Consider the following 15,178-nt stretch of genomic DNA (forward strand, 5'->3'; position numbering starts at 1 on the left):
CTTGGTTTTTGATAAATTTCAGAGCATCAATAGTGTTTGCATCATCCGATTAAATTTTTTTCAGCAACTACGATTCTATGTCATGGTTTTGTATCTGACAAAATTTTTGGAAGCTGATGCCAACTTAGCCCCAAACTCTAATTCAGGAATTGCAGAAAAAGGGGAGAGTGGAGGTGGAGTAAAGCCTAAGAGTGACTTACACACCAGTGCCTCCTATGGATATCATGACGACCATAAAGATTACAAAGTAAGATATTTTGGTTTTGTTATTACTGAGTATGAGTTCCATTGATAAAAGATTGGGGAAAATTTTCACCAACGCTTCTAGTAGAACAGTATGGGTTAGAACAAGTGTCAACCAAAATCTCATTTGAAGGGATTTTAAAAATTTACTATTCATTTTAATTGGCCAATCTGTTGGGTTAGCCAAACACAAGCTCAGACTAAAATGTCTAAGACTAACTAACGACATGCCTTAGTATGTGACCCTTCTGAGATTAAGAACATGATTCTTTTTTTACACCGAGCAAACGTTTCATTAAATCACAGGACCTCAACATTCATTTAATAGAAAAAAGTTCTTCGTCACAAAGTAGGCGTAAAGCAGTTCCAACTAAAAGTTACTAAATTATGTAGAAAAGCATAGTATAAGACGGTCGTTGCATACGTGTCGGTCGGTGCATAAGTGTCGCGCGTCCTGACAAAAATGCTATTTCCCTGCAGGAGAAGGGAAAAACATTTCTTGTATTTTTCATTTTCAATATGAATGAATAGGAATGAAAAAATAAATATGGGGGTCTGCATAAATGTATCAATAAGGTTAATAAAGAAAATTAGAAGATGTGATGAATTTGGCACAACTTGCTCAAACATATCTCGTATTTATGCAAAAAAAGAAAAAAAAACTAAAGAAAAACAAAAACCATGGACTGCTTTTGGTGATATGCTCATACGAAAATGGTGGAGATTTGAGGTATCGATTGTATATTAAAAAAAAACGCCGGGAAAATTTATTAGCTCGGTTTTGTCTCAGTGTTGAAACCAAAAACTAGACACGCAACTTTTCGAGGCGACATTGAGTTTCAAGGCTAGAAGAACTCAAAATGGGATGTTACAAGTTTCTAAGACAAATTACATCATTAACCAGAAATTCTGAGACTTAACCAACGAATTTAGGCCATATCCAGGATTTTTTTTCGTAGGGAGGGGGGGGGGTTACAAAAAAACTTTAAAAAAGCATCAAAAATTTGCTTATATACATTTTTGTTGAAATTTTACGAACTGGAAAAACATTTCGGGGGGGGGGGGATCAAACACTCTAACCCCTCCCCTGGATACAGCCTTGCAAAGAATATCTCCTTTGTTCTCGGCACACCCTTTGTTTTATATTGAGCTGTTGCTATTCAATGCTCACTTCATTACTTGTTTATTAATTCAAATTTTCTCGATTGCATCTTGGGCTCAATGATTTTAAAATTCATGCATTTGCCTGTGTTAATTCTTCTAACAACTGCGCCTGAATAAACCCTCATAAGCTTGTATTCTTATTTCTGCAATAGTTAAATTTAAATGATTTCATTTCTAATGGATTCGAGGTGTGCTGGGAATAAATTTCATGCCAAAAGAACACAAGCTTGTATGATTTAACTATGGATGAAAAGGGGATTTTTTTTTGTTTGGTTCAGTTGGAATTTTAAGATAGAATTAAACTCGCATTTAACAGCACAATAGTTCCTATTGGTACTAAATTACAAGACTATTTTTGTATCAAATAAAAGTCAACACCGACGTCAAAACTAAAACATACAGAAATTATGTTATATATACTAGTGCTTTCTCAAAAACGCTCTAAAACCCCGATTGGTGTATAAACCACTGCCTATTCAAATACCATAAATAAATTTTCAGCTGATAATCTTTCGAGGGGAAGGGAGTCCTCGGACCTCAGGGTTGTTCCTCATCCCATTGCCATGCAAATAGGCATAAAAATGTAATATTTTATGTTATACTTGAACGATTTCCGCAATAAGAAGGGAGTAGTGGCCCTTGTCTCCAACTCAATATTGATCTAAAGGACATTTCATAACAAAATTGAAAATTTAGGCCAAAGATTCATCTTTTAAGGCTTCAGGCAAACTTCCCTCCCCCAGAAAACAAAACAAACCGCTGCTATAACACTTCATTTGCAACCATATAGCCTCAGGCATAAACATATTAAAATTCAAGTCATAATCGTTCATATTGCATTTTCTGCATACCAAACAGTATATCGTAACGAATTTAAAGTAAAGAGCGATTTGTGCCAATAGTAGCTGAAGTTAAAAAAACTGACGTTTTGGAACAATAAACTTCAGAAGAATCACCATTTAACACGTATTCAAAATATTTAAAATTTATTGGAGTTTACAGCTACCAATCTGCCTATTTTAATCAGTAGGGTTAAAATGTTAAAAAAAGAAACGTCCCTAACGGTATCAGGGCCCGTGCAGCCTTTGGAACAAGGACCTAAAGTTGTCGAGGGTCCCTCATTTTATAAAGTAGGACTAATAAATAAATCTTCCAAGAAATATAGAGTTTTTAAAAACTGTTTAACTGAAATTTCAGGGAAGCGATCGCAAATTATGCAAATGTCTAACTTAAAATGAAAACCTGTATCAATGAATAGCATTAGAAAAGTGCGAATGTTATACCTTGTTGGAACTTGATCGAACACACATTTCATCTCAAAAAATTTTAAGATTCCAAGGGGCTTCCATTTTTTTATGAAAATGAGCAAATTAAGCAAATCCTGTATTCTAAGTCTTAGGCCTCACTATTGTATTTTAAAATAGACGTGAGCATGCTTTACTTTTTGAATTGAAAATTCAGAGCAAATGTATTCCATTTTTTTTTACAGACTCCATGACCTCTCTTCCCTATATCCCCCAAAAAGATTGAATGGTCGTAGAATGTCGGAAGAGGTCTCTTTGTAAAGGAAATTGCGAAGCAACAAGAACTCTTTCTTGACTTTATGGTCCAGAATCCCATCGTTACAAAATATGATACAAGATTAAAAATCAAAATTGCTATTTTAATTAGAATTTTGACTTTGTATAACATAATAAACAAAATTATGAACCATCACAAATATAAATCACTACGCTAGGGAACGCTAGGGAATTACTACGCTATTTTGAACGCAAACTCCCAGAAATACCCTCTAAATGGTATTTTAAAAAATACAAAAATAGACAAATAAAAATATTTTCAATGTAACTGAATGAACGACATTAAGATTCCCAAATAACAGAGACCTATTCCGTAGATGAAAGAGATACATGCAGGACTACGTCAACTGCCCATCTTTACGGCAATGCTTGACTTTTTACCACATATGCTCCAAGAACGAATGGTCTAACACATGAACAATAAGTTTAAAAAGTTCATTTAATTGTTGAGAATACCTCAGGAATGGAAGGATTTATTTATTCGCATTTGCTTTAAACAATAAAAGGACCGGCTCAGGTGTTTTAGTAGGCAATTAGTATATAAAACACTTGCAATTGCCCATCGGCTATACTTTTTTCACTCTAAAATGCTCTCACTTAATGATGGGTTTAACTTTAGTGTAAATCATGAAGTGTTGAGGGGACAGCCTCTCCTCACATACTGGATTACTTGTATTTCTTTATAACACAAATAATTGAAATACTTGAAAGTATGATGTTTTTAGGGACGAATGTGCCACCGGGGGTAGTATTGCCACTGAAATTGGACGGCTGTAGCCAATTGGCTAGCTCAGAATTTTCGCTTGGAAGTATTTTTGCCCTGTTTGGGGGAAAACTGTTATTTTGTGGCGTAAAGTTCAGGAATTAACGCTTTTTGGGATTTCAATATTTTTATTTATAAAAAATATATAACACCTATTATTTATAATAGGTGGTGGTAGTAGTCATAACAGAAGGAACTAAATAATACTTTTTACTTCTCTATTACAACAAAAGAATCATGTTTATAATCTGCTGTGAATCAGAAACACAATCCTGCCATAATAATCTACTGCTTTGAATAGAATGATCAACCTTTGATCTGATGATCTGTGGGGATGGAGAGCCCCCGAGTCATATGGGGTGTTCCATGTTGCCCCTTCAAACATTTTCTGGCCTCAATAGGGCGCTAGAGCGTGGATTTGAGAAAGAATGAGCCCTTCCTCAGCTTTCTACGTCCATCCCTTACACAGAGTGACCCCTAGGAAAAAATAGATTGGAAACTCGTCACCTTTTACTACGTCAAAAATATTACAGTGATAATTAAGCTAAAAAAGAAAAATTAATGTTGAATTGATTATTTGCGTTTAGTAGAAAAATTTTTTTTGTAAATTTTCAGAGGAGGTATTTCGGTAATTTTTCCGACTTCCATGGTATTCCTATCAGCCGGACTGGCAAGTATATTTGAGCACTTTAGCTTTCACAAAGCAGCAGTAGATCCAAAGAGGGCTATAATAACAAAGGGTGGGAATACAAAAGCAACAGAACCTTTTCAAGAATGCAGGATAGAGCCTTTAGAATTTACCACCGATAAGGAACCGTCCCTAAACATTAGAGCTTAATCTCTTTTTCTTCTTAGAACTACTGCGCAAAACAGGCGATAGGTTAAAAGAAGGTGAATTTGCTATGCACTGTATCTGAAGAAGCTTATTTATAAATGCTACTAAGGATAATGATTTTCTTTACCCTTGAGTTCCCCTGAATTTTTTATAGAGAACTAGTTGTCTCTGAGGAAGTAGGATGAAATATTTATTTCTGAAGAAACCAGCAAAAAACACATTTAAGCTTTACCTTTCTTAGGATTGTAAAAGTCCCTCATTATGATAACGAAGATCTTTAATTTCTCATTTCGTTCAAATGCTGTTACAGTCCTTGCATACGAACTTTTAATAGGCCTTTGGAATATTTTTTTTCTCTCTCTCCGAGGCTGATAATTGATAAAGTGTTGGTTGACTAAGTGCTTTGTAGCCTAATTAATTTATAACCATCCATGCAACGATGCAAGATGAAAAAAAGAATGTTTTTCGAATAATGATTATTATTTGAAATAAACTGACTATAAGAAATATATTAAGAACGTTATAAAAAAATGTTATAAAGATTTGTGTACTTGTGTATTATACCGACCACTTTATTCTTGATCTGTTGCGAAACCGGTTTCTCTATGTACACTTGGACATAATGAGCTTACCATGAGTGAGATAAACTACCACGCAGGTATATTTTAACTAAATAGTTAATATATATAGTTCGTCAGGTTAGGTATTTAATATAATACGTTCTAGGTGGCCTGTTTTCCATAATTCTCTGTTGTAGTTTCCATAATTTTGTTAATAAAGTATTATATTTTCATCATATTTTGGTATACTTCATTATGATTAACCTAGCTTCACTTCTTGAGTGTGGTCGGTATAATACACAAGCACCAAGGTTTTGATTATAATCCAAAACAAGGACTAGGTTTTGGTTTTGCAGTTTCATAACATTGTGTTGCGTTGTTTCACTATATTATTTCAAGCCTAGGCCTTATCAAGGTCAAGGTCATATCAAGTTTAGCCACAGACAAACAGAGAGTTTACTTGTAAAAATGCCGTGGTTAAGAAAACTTTTCGTTCCTTTTTGTGTCTTAAGGTAGTGGCAGGCCTGATCCTCTGGCTCGTTAATGCTTAAAGTCTGGATTCATATATTTCTTAGGGGATAGAGAGCACCAGTATTAGAGGTTCGACTTCCGGGCCAAACCTTAGTAGTTAGGTAAAAGTGTGGGCTATTTGGGCCTTAAAAAACTTCAAAAAACAAATAGTGACAAACCTCCATTCAACAGCCATATCTTTAGACATAAATCTTCCTGAAAAACCTATCCGAGAGATATGCGAGACTCAATTGCCAAAATACGTACGCATAAAGAGAGAGAGAGAGAGAGAGAGAGAGAGAGAGAGAGAGAGAGAGAGAGAGAGAGAGAGAGAGAGAGAGAGAGAGAGAGAAAGAGAGAGATTGAGGGAGAGAAAGCGAGAGAGAAAGAAAGACAGTGGAGTGATTAAAGAAATGGAGAAGGGGAGAAGGAACGAAAAGAAAGTAAGACCAATTTTCTAACTTGGCAATAACAAACTTTCTCATTTTGTACTGACAAATCTAGTTTAGCTTTATTGTATTTTATCCTAGTTACGAAAAGTTGATCCAAATTTTATAAGAAACTAAAATTATATTAAGTCCTGCATTAGTAAAGTATTTAAGTAGTTTTCTAGTTTATTTTTTATTTCTTTGCAGCACCATCCAATGCCATACTATTTCAGTTACGGAGTGAAGGACGACTACTACTACAATCACTTCGGTCACGAAGAAAAGGGGGATGGAAAGGGTGGTGTAAAGGGCAGTTATCACGTAAAACTACCCGATGGCAAGACACAAGTAGTAAAATATCACGCTGATCACTATAAAGGCTACAATGCTGATGTTTATTACGAAGGAGTATATGGAAAAGGAGGACATTACAAGTCACACCACGATAATCACTACGACCATAAGCATCACAATTATCACCATCATGATAATAAGTATAAACACAATCACTATGATCACGACCATCATGGATATAAACACGACCATAAGCATGACTACGGTCACAAACATAGCCATGGTTATGGCCATCATGACTATTCTGATTATCACGGCCGAGAAAACAGAGGAAGGGAAATTAATTCTATAAATCCACATGGTAGTCTAGACAAGCATGGAGAAACCAATCAAAAGCCAGGCTTTACACCTCTTTACCAGTCTAGTTCAGGACCTTTTTTGAATGGAGCAAGGAGTAGTAGCTATGGGCAACACGTGCCTTTTGACTATCGAAGTCGAGAAAATAAGGGAAGGGAATTGAATTCAGTAGGCCAACGTGGAAACTTAGTTAAGCATGGATCAACTAATCCTAACTTCACTCCGGTTTACAGGCCAAGCTCTGAGTCTGTCTCAACTGGACAAAGGAGCAACAATCAAAGTGCTAGAATAAATGCTCCAAAAAAGGATGTCATGGCAAACTATCCACAAGCACCAGGATATGAAGTTGTACAAGGTTTCCTTTATAACTAAATCGGCAGATAGAATATTCAGCTATTTTTCTTTACCAAAATTCTAGATTTTATATTAAAGATCCTTATTTTGAATTGTATATCTTTTCAAATACAGTAAAGTGTTTCCAAGTTCTTCTTGACCAAAAAACCGAATAGAATTTTATAATACAAGTACATATCTACTTTCCACAGTGATTTGGGAGTCGTTATAGTAACAAATAAGACGAATTTGATATTGAAACAAGAAAGAAAACAGATTGCCTCTGAGACCTTTCGATAGTAGTTTGAATGCTGGCATTTTATTTGAAACGATCATTTAGACCTTTCAGAGGCAATATGACCAAGTCCACTTTTTTCTTTCTTTTTTTTAGATTTTGTTTGTAATGTTTAACGAATTATGTTTGTTTTAAGGATATTCCCTAGGAATAAGGATTAATAATAAAAGGGAAAAAGTGAAATTTGCCATCTAACATCGAATGCCTTCTTTAAAAGTCAATTTCACCAATTCCACACTAAGATGAGCTTGCATATATCCTATATCATATAGCATAAGTACACACCAAAATATCATATAAGGTTTCTGTACCAGATGGTTAGCGCATAAAAATATTAACAGGTGGTGGCTCTTCTTTTTGAACTTTTTCACTGTTCGTTTTGGGAATCTTCCAAATTTGAACGGCTCAACTGATACAAATCAGCAAATATATATATTTTTATTCGCAAAATCAAGATTATACCTAAAATATCACATTTGTACAGGAGCTGAAAAATAAAATTTTGAAAACATTCGTCGGAAGCGGTTATAAAAATATCCGAATTCGCCTTTTTTATTACTGGATTTTTTCTTTATTTTACATGACTACTGGAAAACTCTGTTCCTAAAAATGCGGACGAAGAGTGAAGCTTAGAATAGATTGGGGTAGAGGAGGTGCGCGAAGTTGTACTGGCCTCTGGCAGCTTGGGGCTTGTAGCAGTGGTATAGCTGATGATGTGCAATATCTGCAAGATGATCTTGCTGACTATTCCGCTTGCTGATTATGCTATTTAATAAATAAAGCATAGCATATATTAAATACGTAACCTAGCCTAATCTAGGTACCTTTTTTCTTCCTAAACCCCAAAAAACAATCGCTTAAATGTTGAGAAACCACGCTTTGCTATCAATTTAAGAGCGATATTAAAACTTAAAACGAACAGAAATTATTCCGTACATGAAAGGGACTGTCCCCTCCTCTGTACCTCGCTCTTTACGCTAAAGTTTGACTCTTTCTCACAACTCTACTTTTTAAAACAATAACAATTTTAGCGTAAAGATCAGGGTGTTGAGGAGAGGACAGCCCCTTTCATATACGGTACGGAATAATTTCGTTTTAAGTTCTAATGTTGATCCTTACTTTTTGTTAAAAAAAACTTTTTTTTTATTTAGTAGTTTAAAGGCCCAATAACTGTGCCTTTTCAGATAAAATCACCCTACAAAGTCCTTGGGGAAAGGTTTTTAAGTTATAAGATTTGCCCATTCCTTACATATAATGTTTGTTATTAAGAAGTATTTAATACATTTTTTGGGTCAGGGGGGGGGGTTGCTTTGGCGCTATTCCACAGGGAGAATTTTCCATGGATAGGGAAGTTTCCAGGGGGTAAACATTTAAGGGAAAATTTTATACCGGGAAAATTCGCCAGAATTCCTATATGAAGTTCTTTTTATATGTCCTGCTTTTCTCTTTGCCGACTCAATTCTATGCGTGGAGATGTTAAGGGTAATTAGGGTAATTATTTGTGGCAATTTTGACCGGGATTGAGATATAATGCGGAAATTTTAGCTTATATACGTAATAATTTCTGTTCGTCTTAAGCTTTAATGTTGCTTCTGACTTCTAACAGATAAAACTTGTTTTATCTTTTATTTAAATCTTATGCAGTAAATAATATTTGAGTTTTTGTAGATTATTGTTAACAGTTGAATTATTGTATTAGTAGATCATATATCATATTCCAGACAGTGCGTTGCACAATTGAACTTGTAATATTACAAAGGTGCTACTGGGGGTGATTCATCATAGCCTTGAGAGTGTTTGACGTTTAAAATACCTAAACAACAGCTCACTAAAGGCACGAGGAAAGAGTAAAAATAGGAAGAGTAAAGCCTAATTGTTTAATTGATCAAGTATAAATAACCGTAGACACATTGAAGGACAAAACGTCATTCGCACTTTGCTGAAAACACCCTTTGTTTGAAACTTGGTGTTTTATTTCTTATGATTTCAAGAAAAAAAAATGGAACTTACCATAATAACCAAAGTACTAGGAAGCAGTGTTGCCACTTGACCGATACCAAAAAGCGGTGCCGGTCGATGAAAAAAGCGGTGTTTTTATTTATAAAACGGTAGTTTCATAGAAATAATAAAATTGTCTGTCAGTGCATGTATAAAGATTAACATCTATAAGAATTTGGGGAGAAGTTTAACCAGATTGAGGGCTAAGATAATTGAACATCTTTTCCTAACCGTAGTTTCTATTTATTTCCTTTTCTAGAAGAGGCCTTGAAAGTTCTATGGACATTTTATCAAAATCTGTTTCAAAATTTCTAACCTAGCCGCCCCTATTGAAAAACAATAAGTTGTTTGTCTGGAAAGAATGCCTGCATACCTTAATATTTTAACAGATAATTCAAGAGCCTTTCACATCGCTACTGTTCTTCAAGACTATCGGGATGCCATGCTTTTCAAAATGTTGGTACAAGTGACATTCCTGACCATGAATTTCGTTCTAGTATCTTTTTTTGTAGCTTGCTGTCCTAATAGTGCTTTAAACCTTTAAGAAAATTGAATAGTATTGGTTTTTGGCTTTCTTTCATACGTATTTCTTTGATTTTATTTTGTTATTCTACTTTTTCTATTCGTCTTTGTCTTGTAGAGAATGTGTATGAAATGCTAGAATGTTCTCTTTTTGTCATAATCTGGACATTGGAAAATTCTTAATCTTTTCTGGAAAACTTTCCGTTTTTTGTTAAATCTTTTTTTCTTTTCTGTTATCATTTTTGCCATCTTTAAAATGCTTAGAAGTCAATCGATCCTTCTTCGTCTGGAACGCCAAACTTGTCTGTAGATGTTCTAAAAAAGCGACAAAATAAAACACAGACTCAATATTTGTGTTATATGAATTCATTCGATTTCTCATTTTTAGGAGTTATTGTTTCTTAGAATTACCGCTTTCATACCTAAGTGTCACATTAGACATTTCCTCATTTCTGATTTCATTAGCTAAGCTGTTCTCAAAGGGAGAATCAGCAGGGCCATAAAGGTCTCGAGGATCAAGGCGTGATTCAACTTACGTCACGCAGCTGATCCTACTTTAAAGAACAGCTTAGAAAACGGTTAAGGAAATTATCTTAGAAGTATGAAAATGTCAGATGCAACCATTAGACCTTAGAGCGAAGAAATGCGTCTTTTCAATTAGGGGAAGAGTTGAAATAATCCTTTATGAGGAGATTCATACTACTTACTTCCTTAAATTTAGTTTCTCCCTCGCCAGTTGGGACATAAGGCAAAACCGGTGCGTCTCCAAGCTGACCTCTGAAGAGCTTCAGCGCCTCTCTAGGCATCAGCCAAGCGACACTTCTTGCCGTCTATACCTTGTATTGCCGGGAAAACCCCAAAAATCAGACGTCATGAGGGAGCCTGCCATCGCCCATACTGACCACATTGCCTCTATAATGTCATAATGCTTCCCAATACTACTTCGAAGTTTCTCAACTATCAATGGTTGCTTTGGTTTTTCACGTATGAAGGTGTTCATAATTGTATCAGACCAGTGAATACCCAGGATGAGCCACAAGCAATTATTTTTTAAATCATGTAGTCATTTTTCAAGTGTTTTGTTAATGCCCATGTCTCGCATCCACACATAAGTAGGCTACTGAGAGGACATTGCTATTTAGGAGTCGGAGTTTGAGCTATAGAGTATGCAGAGTTTCTCCATACTTTACTTAGCTTGGTAAAAGCAGTGCCTGCACACGGAATGCGTGTAGTGATTTCGTGCTCTAGGCTTCTGTCAGAAGCTATGAGGCTTCCAAGATATTTAAATTGTGCAACCTCCTCTGGCTCATCAGAACCGACCATCACTGGCCGACCCGGAGTTGAATTAACGTTGTTACGCATAAATTTCGTTTTTTGGGTACTTTTGGACGAACTAAGTCGTCCAGCTGTGTTTGTGAGCGCTTTGATATTCTGCTGTAAGTCTTCTTTTAGATGAGAAAGAAGCGCAGTGTCATCAGCAAAATTACCATATAAAATAGTGTGGCTCTTATTCAACTGTATCCCTCAAACGAAGTGACATGCCCAAAATATGTAGTCAATGAGAATTGTGAAGAGAACAGGAGAGAGGATACAGCCTTGTCCTGCACCGGAACGGACCTTGATCCATTCAGTCGGGTCTCCGTAGTCGGTTTGCACAGCGCCCAGCATTATATAAAGCAACAATGATGCAAAACTGTTAACTAAATAAATTGTATTTTACGAGTGTAAGGTGGTGGTTTTTATGAATGCCAATAAGCAAACGACAATGTTTATTGAAAGATGTCTTTGAGCTGAAGAAAGCAGTAGCGGTTTTAGGCCGCATAATCCGGGGAGGGGGATGTATACCACAGGAGTGTGAAAATATAAAATAAAAGGAATTCAATGTCAGAAAACGGGATGGAGGGCAGCTCTCCCCTCCACCCAGGCCTAGAATCACCACCGTAAGAAAAGTGGGATACTTGTAACTGTATTTCCATTTTATACCGCAAAAAAAGAAACGACGACTAAAAACCCTCTCTTTTCCTTAGAATCTCTTTTCCTCCTTAGAACAAAAATAAACGACGACTAAAAACCCTCTATTTTCCTTAGAATCTCTTTTCCTCCTTAGAACAAAAAGAAACGACGACTAAAAATCCTCTCTTTTCCTTAGAATCTCTTTTCCTCCTTAGAATAAAAAAAAACGACGACTAAAAACCCTCTCTTTTCCTTAGAATCTCTTTTCCTCCTTAGAACAAAAAGAAACGACGACTAAAAATCCTCTCTTTTCCTTATAATATATTTTCCTCCTAAGAACAAAAAGAAACGACTACTAAAAAACCTCTATTTTCCTTATAATCTATTTTCCTCGTTTGAACAAAAAGAAACGAAGACTAAAAATCCTCTTTTCATCCTATGAACAAAAAGAAACGACGAATAAAAATCCTCTATTTTCCTTATAATCTATTTTCCTCCTTAGAACAAAAAGAAACGACGACTAAAAACCCTCTATTTTCCTTAGAATCTTAAACGTGGATCCGTATTGGTGAGTTTATTGTTAAAATGGATCAAGTCTGGGCAATTGGCTTTCCACGTACAGATTCCCATTATTGAGCGAATAAGACCAGTTCATTCTGATAGTAGTACCGTATATAGTATGATTTTCCGTCAAAAGCTAAGAGCAATAAATAGAAAGAAAGCCAATTTGATTCATATTTGATATTCTGCTTTGCTTTGGTCTCTGAAATTTGAAAATATCAGATGAACCTAATCTAATTTTGATACTTAACCTCGCAAGTGTTCTTATTTATCAGATAACCAGAGCGTAACAATAGTGTCTAAAGATATCTCGAGTTTACGTATCCTGTTATTAGGATACCTCCCCCTTCTCATTTTCCTGCGAATAAGGTGACCCATGCCAATTTTCCATAACTTAGAAAGTCAACTTAATCTTGCTTATCCATTTAGAAGGGTCGATAGTGAGGGTTTAACCTGTAGATTAATCTCTCGTTGCTGGAGACCAACTCAAGTAATTGAGAAGGCTATTTACTTAATCTTCATAATTTTATTTTCTTATATTCGGTTTGGAAAGAAAAAGTCAAGTTCTTCTGTGTTGTTCAATGGGAATTAGCCAAAAAGTTATTTAAGTTAGAATATTTCTGCCCAAAGTTAGACTCTGCATCTGATACTTTCTTCTAAAACCCATCTGTTGTGCCCCTGGGAGTCTATGTTTAGACATTGAGCAGATTTGCAGAGGTATCTTGCACCATCAGAAGTGATGAAACCAAGATTGATTAGAAGAACAAAATCTAAAACACTACCTGACTTGATTTATGCATTCTTTACAAAGATGCAGCAATATTATTCAGCTACACAACATAATTTTTCGAGTTTTTTTTTTTAAACATTTTGCAAATCATGAACTTTTTTAGATTTTTAGTGCTTTCCATTGTCTGAAGCCAAAAAACGCTATCTAAGATAATCTAACCTAGGTACCTTTCCCCCTACCCTAAACCCCCCCCCCCCAAAAAAAAAAACAGTTTAAATATCGTATACGCAATGAAAATCACACTAAGAACGGTAGCGATGTGAAAGGCTCTTGAATTTTCTGTTAAAGAATTAAGGTATGTAGGCATAATCAACTCAAAATTTGTTTTTCAATAGGGGTGGCTAGGTTAGAAATATTGAAACAGATTTTGATAAAATGTCGATAGAACTTTCAAGGCGTCTTCTAGAAAATAAAATAAATAGAAACTACGGTTTGGAAAAGATGTTCAATTATCTTAGCCCTCAATCTGGATAAACTTCTCCGCAAATTCTTATAGATGTTAATCTTAATATATGCACTGACAGACAATTTTATTTTATTTATGTATTTGTACAACTTTTGTCTAAGATTTTCGAGAAATCTAGATAGATCCCTTCTAGTTTGGAACAAATAACCTTTTGACCAAAGCTTTTCTGACTATTAGTATAATTCTCTGATTCTCTATCTATGTCTACAATAGCTATAACAAATACCAACAGAATATTAATAAATTGATTTATTTCAAATCCAAACCTCTTTCTCATATACCAACTCCACAAGACCCGATTGAGAAAATAGATTACAAAAGTTAGTTACATCAAAATTTATCACTTAAAAATTGTGACAAGAGCCGTTTCACTACATAAACAAAGTGATCCCGTTCACCTGGATTTAAAACAAGCCGGATGACACCGGATTCGAATGCATCATCTTCAAAGACCGATGAATCCTGAAAGACCCTTCCTGTGCAAGACGTTAGGTACTCATGAATACGCTTAGGATCGAATGGCGGAACTACTTCTTCACCAATCTAAAAATAGGTGGGTTTAGTTCTTCCTGAGATAAAATTAAAAAAAAAAAAAAAAAAAAACAAACATAAAAAAAAAAAAATGAGACAAAAGACTAAAATGTAAATCCAAATATACAAGATATCTACACTTTTTTGGTTTGTTTAAAGTTGCCACTAGGTAGATGGGCACTATATTTAAGGCGAGATAAAAATGACTTGAAGGTCAAGAGGAAAACGAAAGAATCTTGCAGGTTAAAAGCATCTGTTTAAAGTAACACTGAGAATTTGTACAAAGAGGAGCCTCTAGGCTAAGGATATCATTTTGTGAGACTAGTGGCAAAAAAAAAATGATGTCCCGTTATATGGAATTGAATCAAGATGTGCATATGTCATTCCTTATTCAATTAAAAAAACAAGTTTTTAACTGAAAGTAAGGAGTAATATTAAAACTTAAAACGAACAGCAATTATTACGTATATGAGGAAAGTTGCCCCCTCCTCGAAATCTCACTCTTCACGCTAAAGTTTCTCGGAAATTGAAATAAGTTACTAATTGTTCTAATTAAACGACCCTTGTGTTTCAGAAATCGTTTTAAAAGAATTGGGAAAAAATTTAAACTTTAGCGCACAGAGCAAGGTGTTGAGGATGGGGCAACCCCCTTATATACATGATATTTTCTGTTCGTTTTAAGTTTTAATGTTGCTCCTTACTTTCAGTTGAATTTTTTTTTAATTTAATTTCTGATCGTTTTTTAGATAACGCCAGGATATCTGGCTCCACCTCCATGAAATATCCCCACCCCACGGAAATATCTTCTGGACAATTCAATCATGGTAAGAATTTAACCCCGAAAAATTAACCTTATTACGTCCACGCGTAAAATTGAGTCGGCAAAAAGAAAGCAAGACATATAAAGAAATATCGTATATGAATTCTGGCAAATTCCACCAGTATAAGGTTTCCCTGAAAAGTTCACCTCCTGAAAACTTTCCTCTCCATGGAAA

General features: G+C 35.1%; 2 protein-coding genes across 3 annotated transcripts in view; one reads left to right on the top strand and one right to left on the bottom strand.

Annotated features, from left to right (window-relative positions):
* The window catches only part of LOC148953277 (uncharacterized), a 174,707-nt gene extending 167,554 nt beyond the window's left edge, over positions 1–7,153 (top strand). The window contains exons 2-3 of the mRNA XM_089087600.1: positions 65–247; positions 6,291–7,153. Of these exons, the coding sequence (XP_088943726.1) occupies positions 83–247; positions 6,291–7,106 (981 nt within the window). The 5' untranslated portion in view covers positions 65–82 and the 3' untranslated portion in view covers positions 7,107–7,153. The remainder of the gene's footprint in view (positions 1–64; positions 248–6,290) is intronic.
* A 6,748-nt stretch (positions 7,154–13,901) lies between these two features.
* Vps13B (vacuolar protein sorting 13B) overlaps positions 13,902–15,178 on the bottom strand; it is a 130,954-nt gene continuing 129,677 nt past the window's right edge. For both annotated transcript variants that reach the window (XM_089088444.1, XM_089088443.1), the window contains exon 19: positions 13,902–14,195. In XM_089088444.1, the coding sequence (XP_088944570.1) occupies positions 13,983–14,195 (213 nt within the window). In that variant the 3' untranslated portion in view covers positions 13,902–13,982. The remainder of the gene's footprint in view (positions 14,196–15,178) is intronic.

Source organism: Artemia sp. Qi Xiang Cuo, chromosome 4, assembly GCF_049724085.1.
Source record: "Artemia sp. Qi Xiang Cuo chromosome 4, ASM4972408v1, whole genome shotgun sequence".
Classification (NCBI taxonomy): Eukaryota; Metazoa; Arthropoda; class Branchiopoda; order Anostraca; family Artemiidae; genus Artemia; species Artemia sp. Qi Xiang Cuo.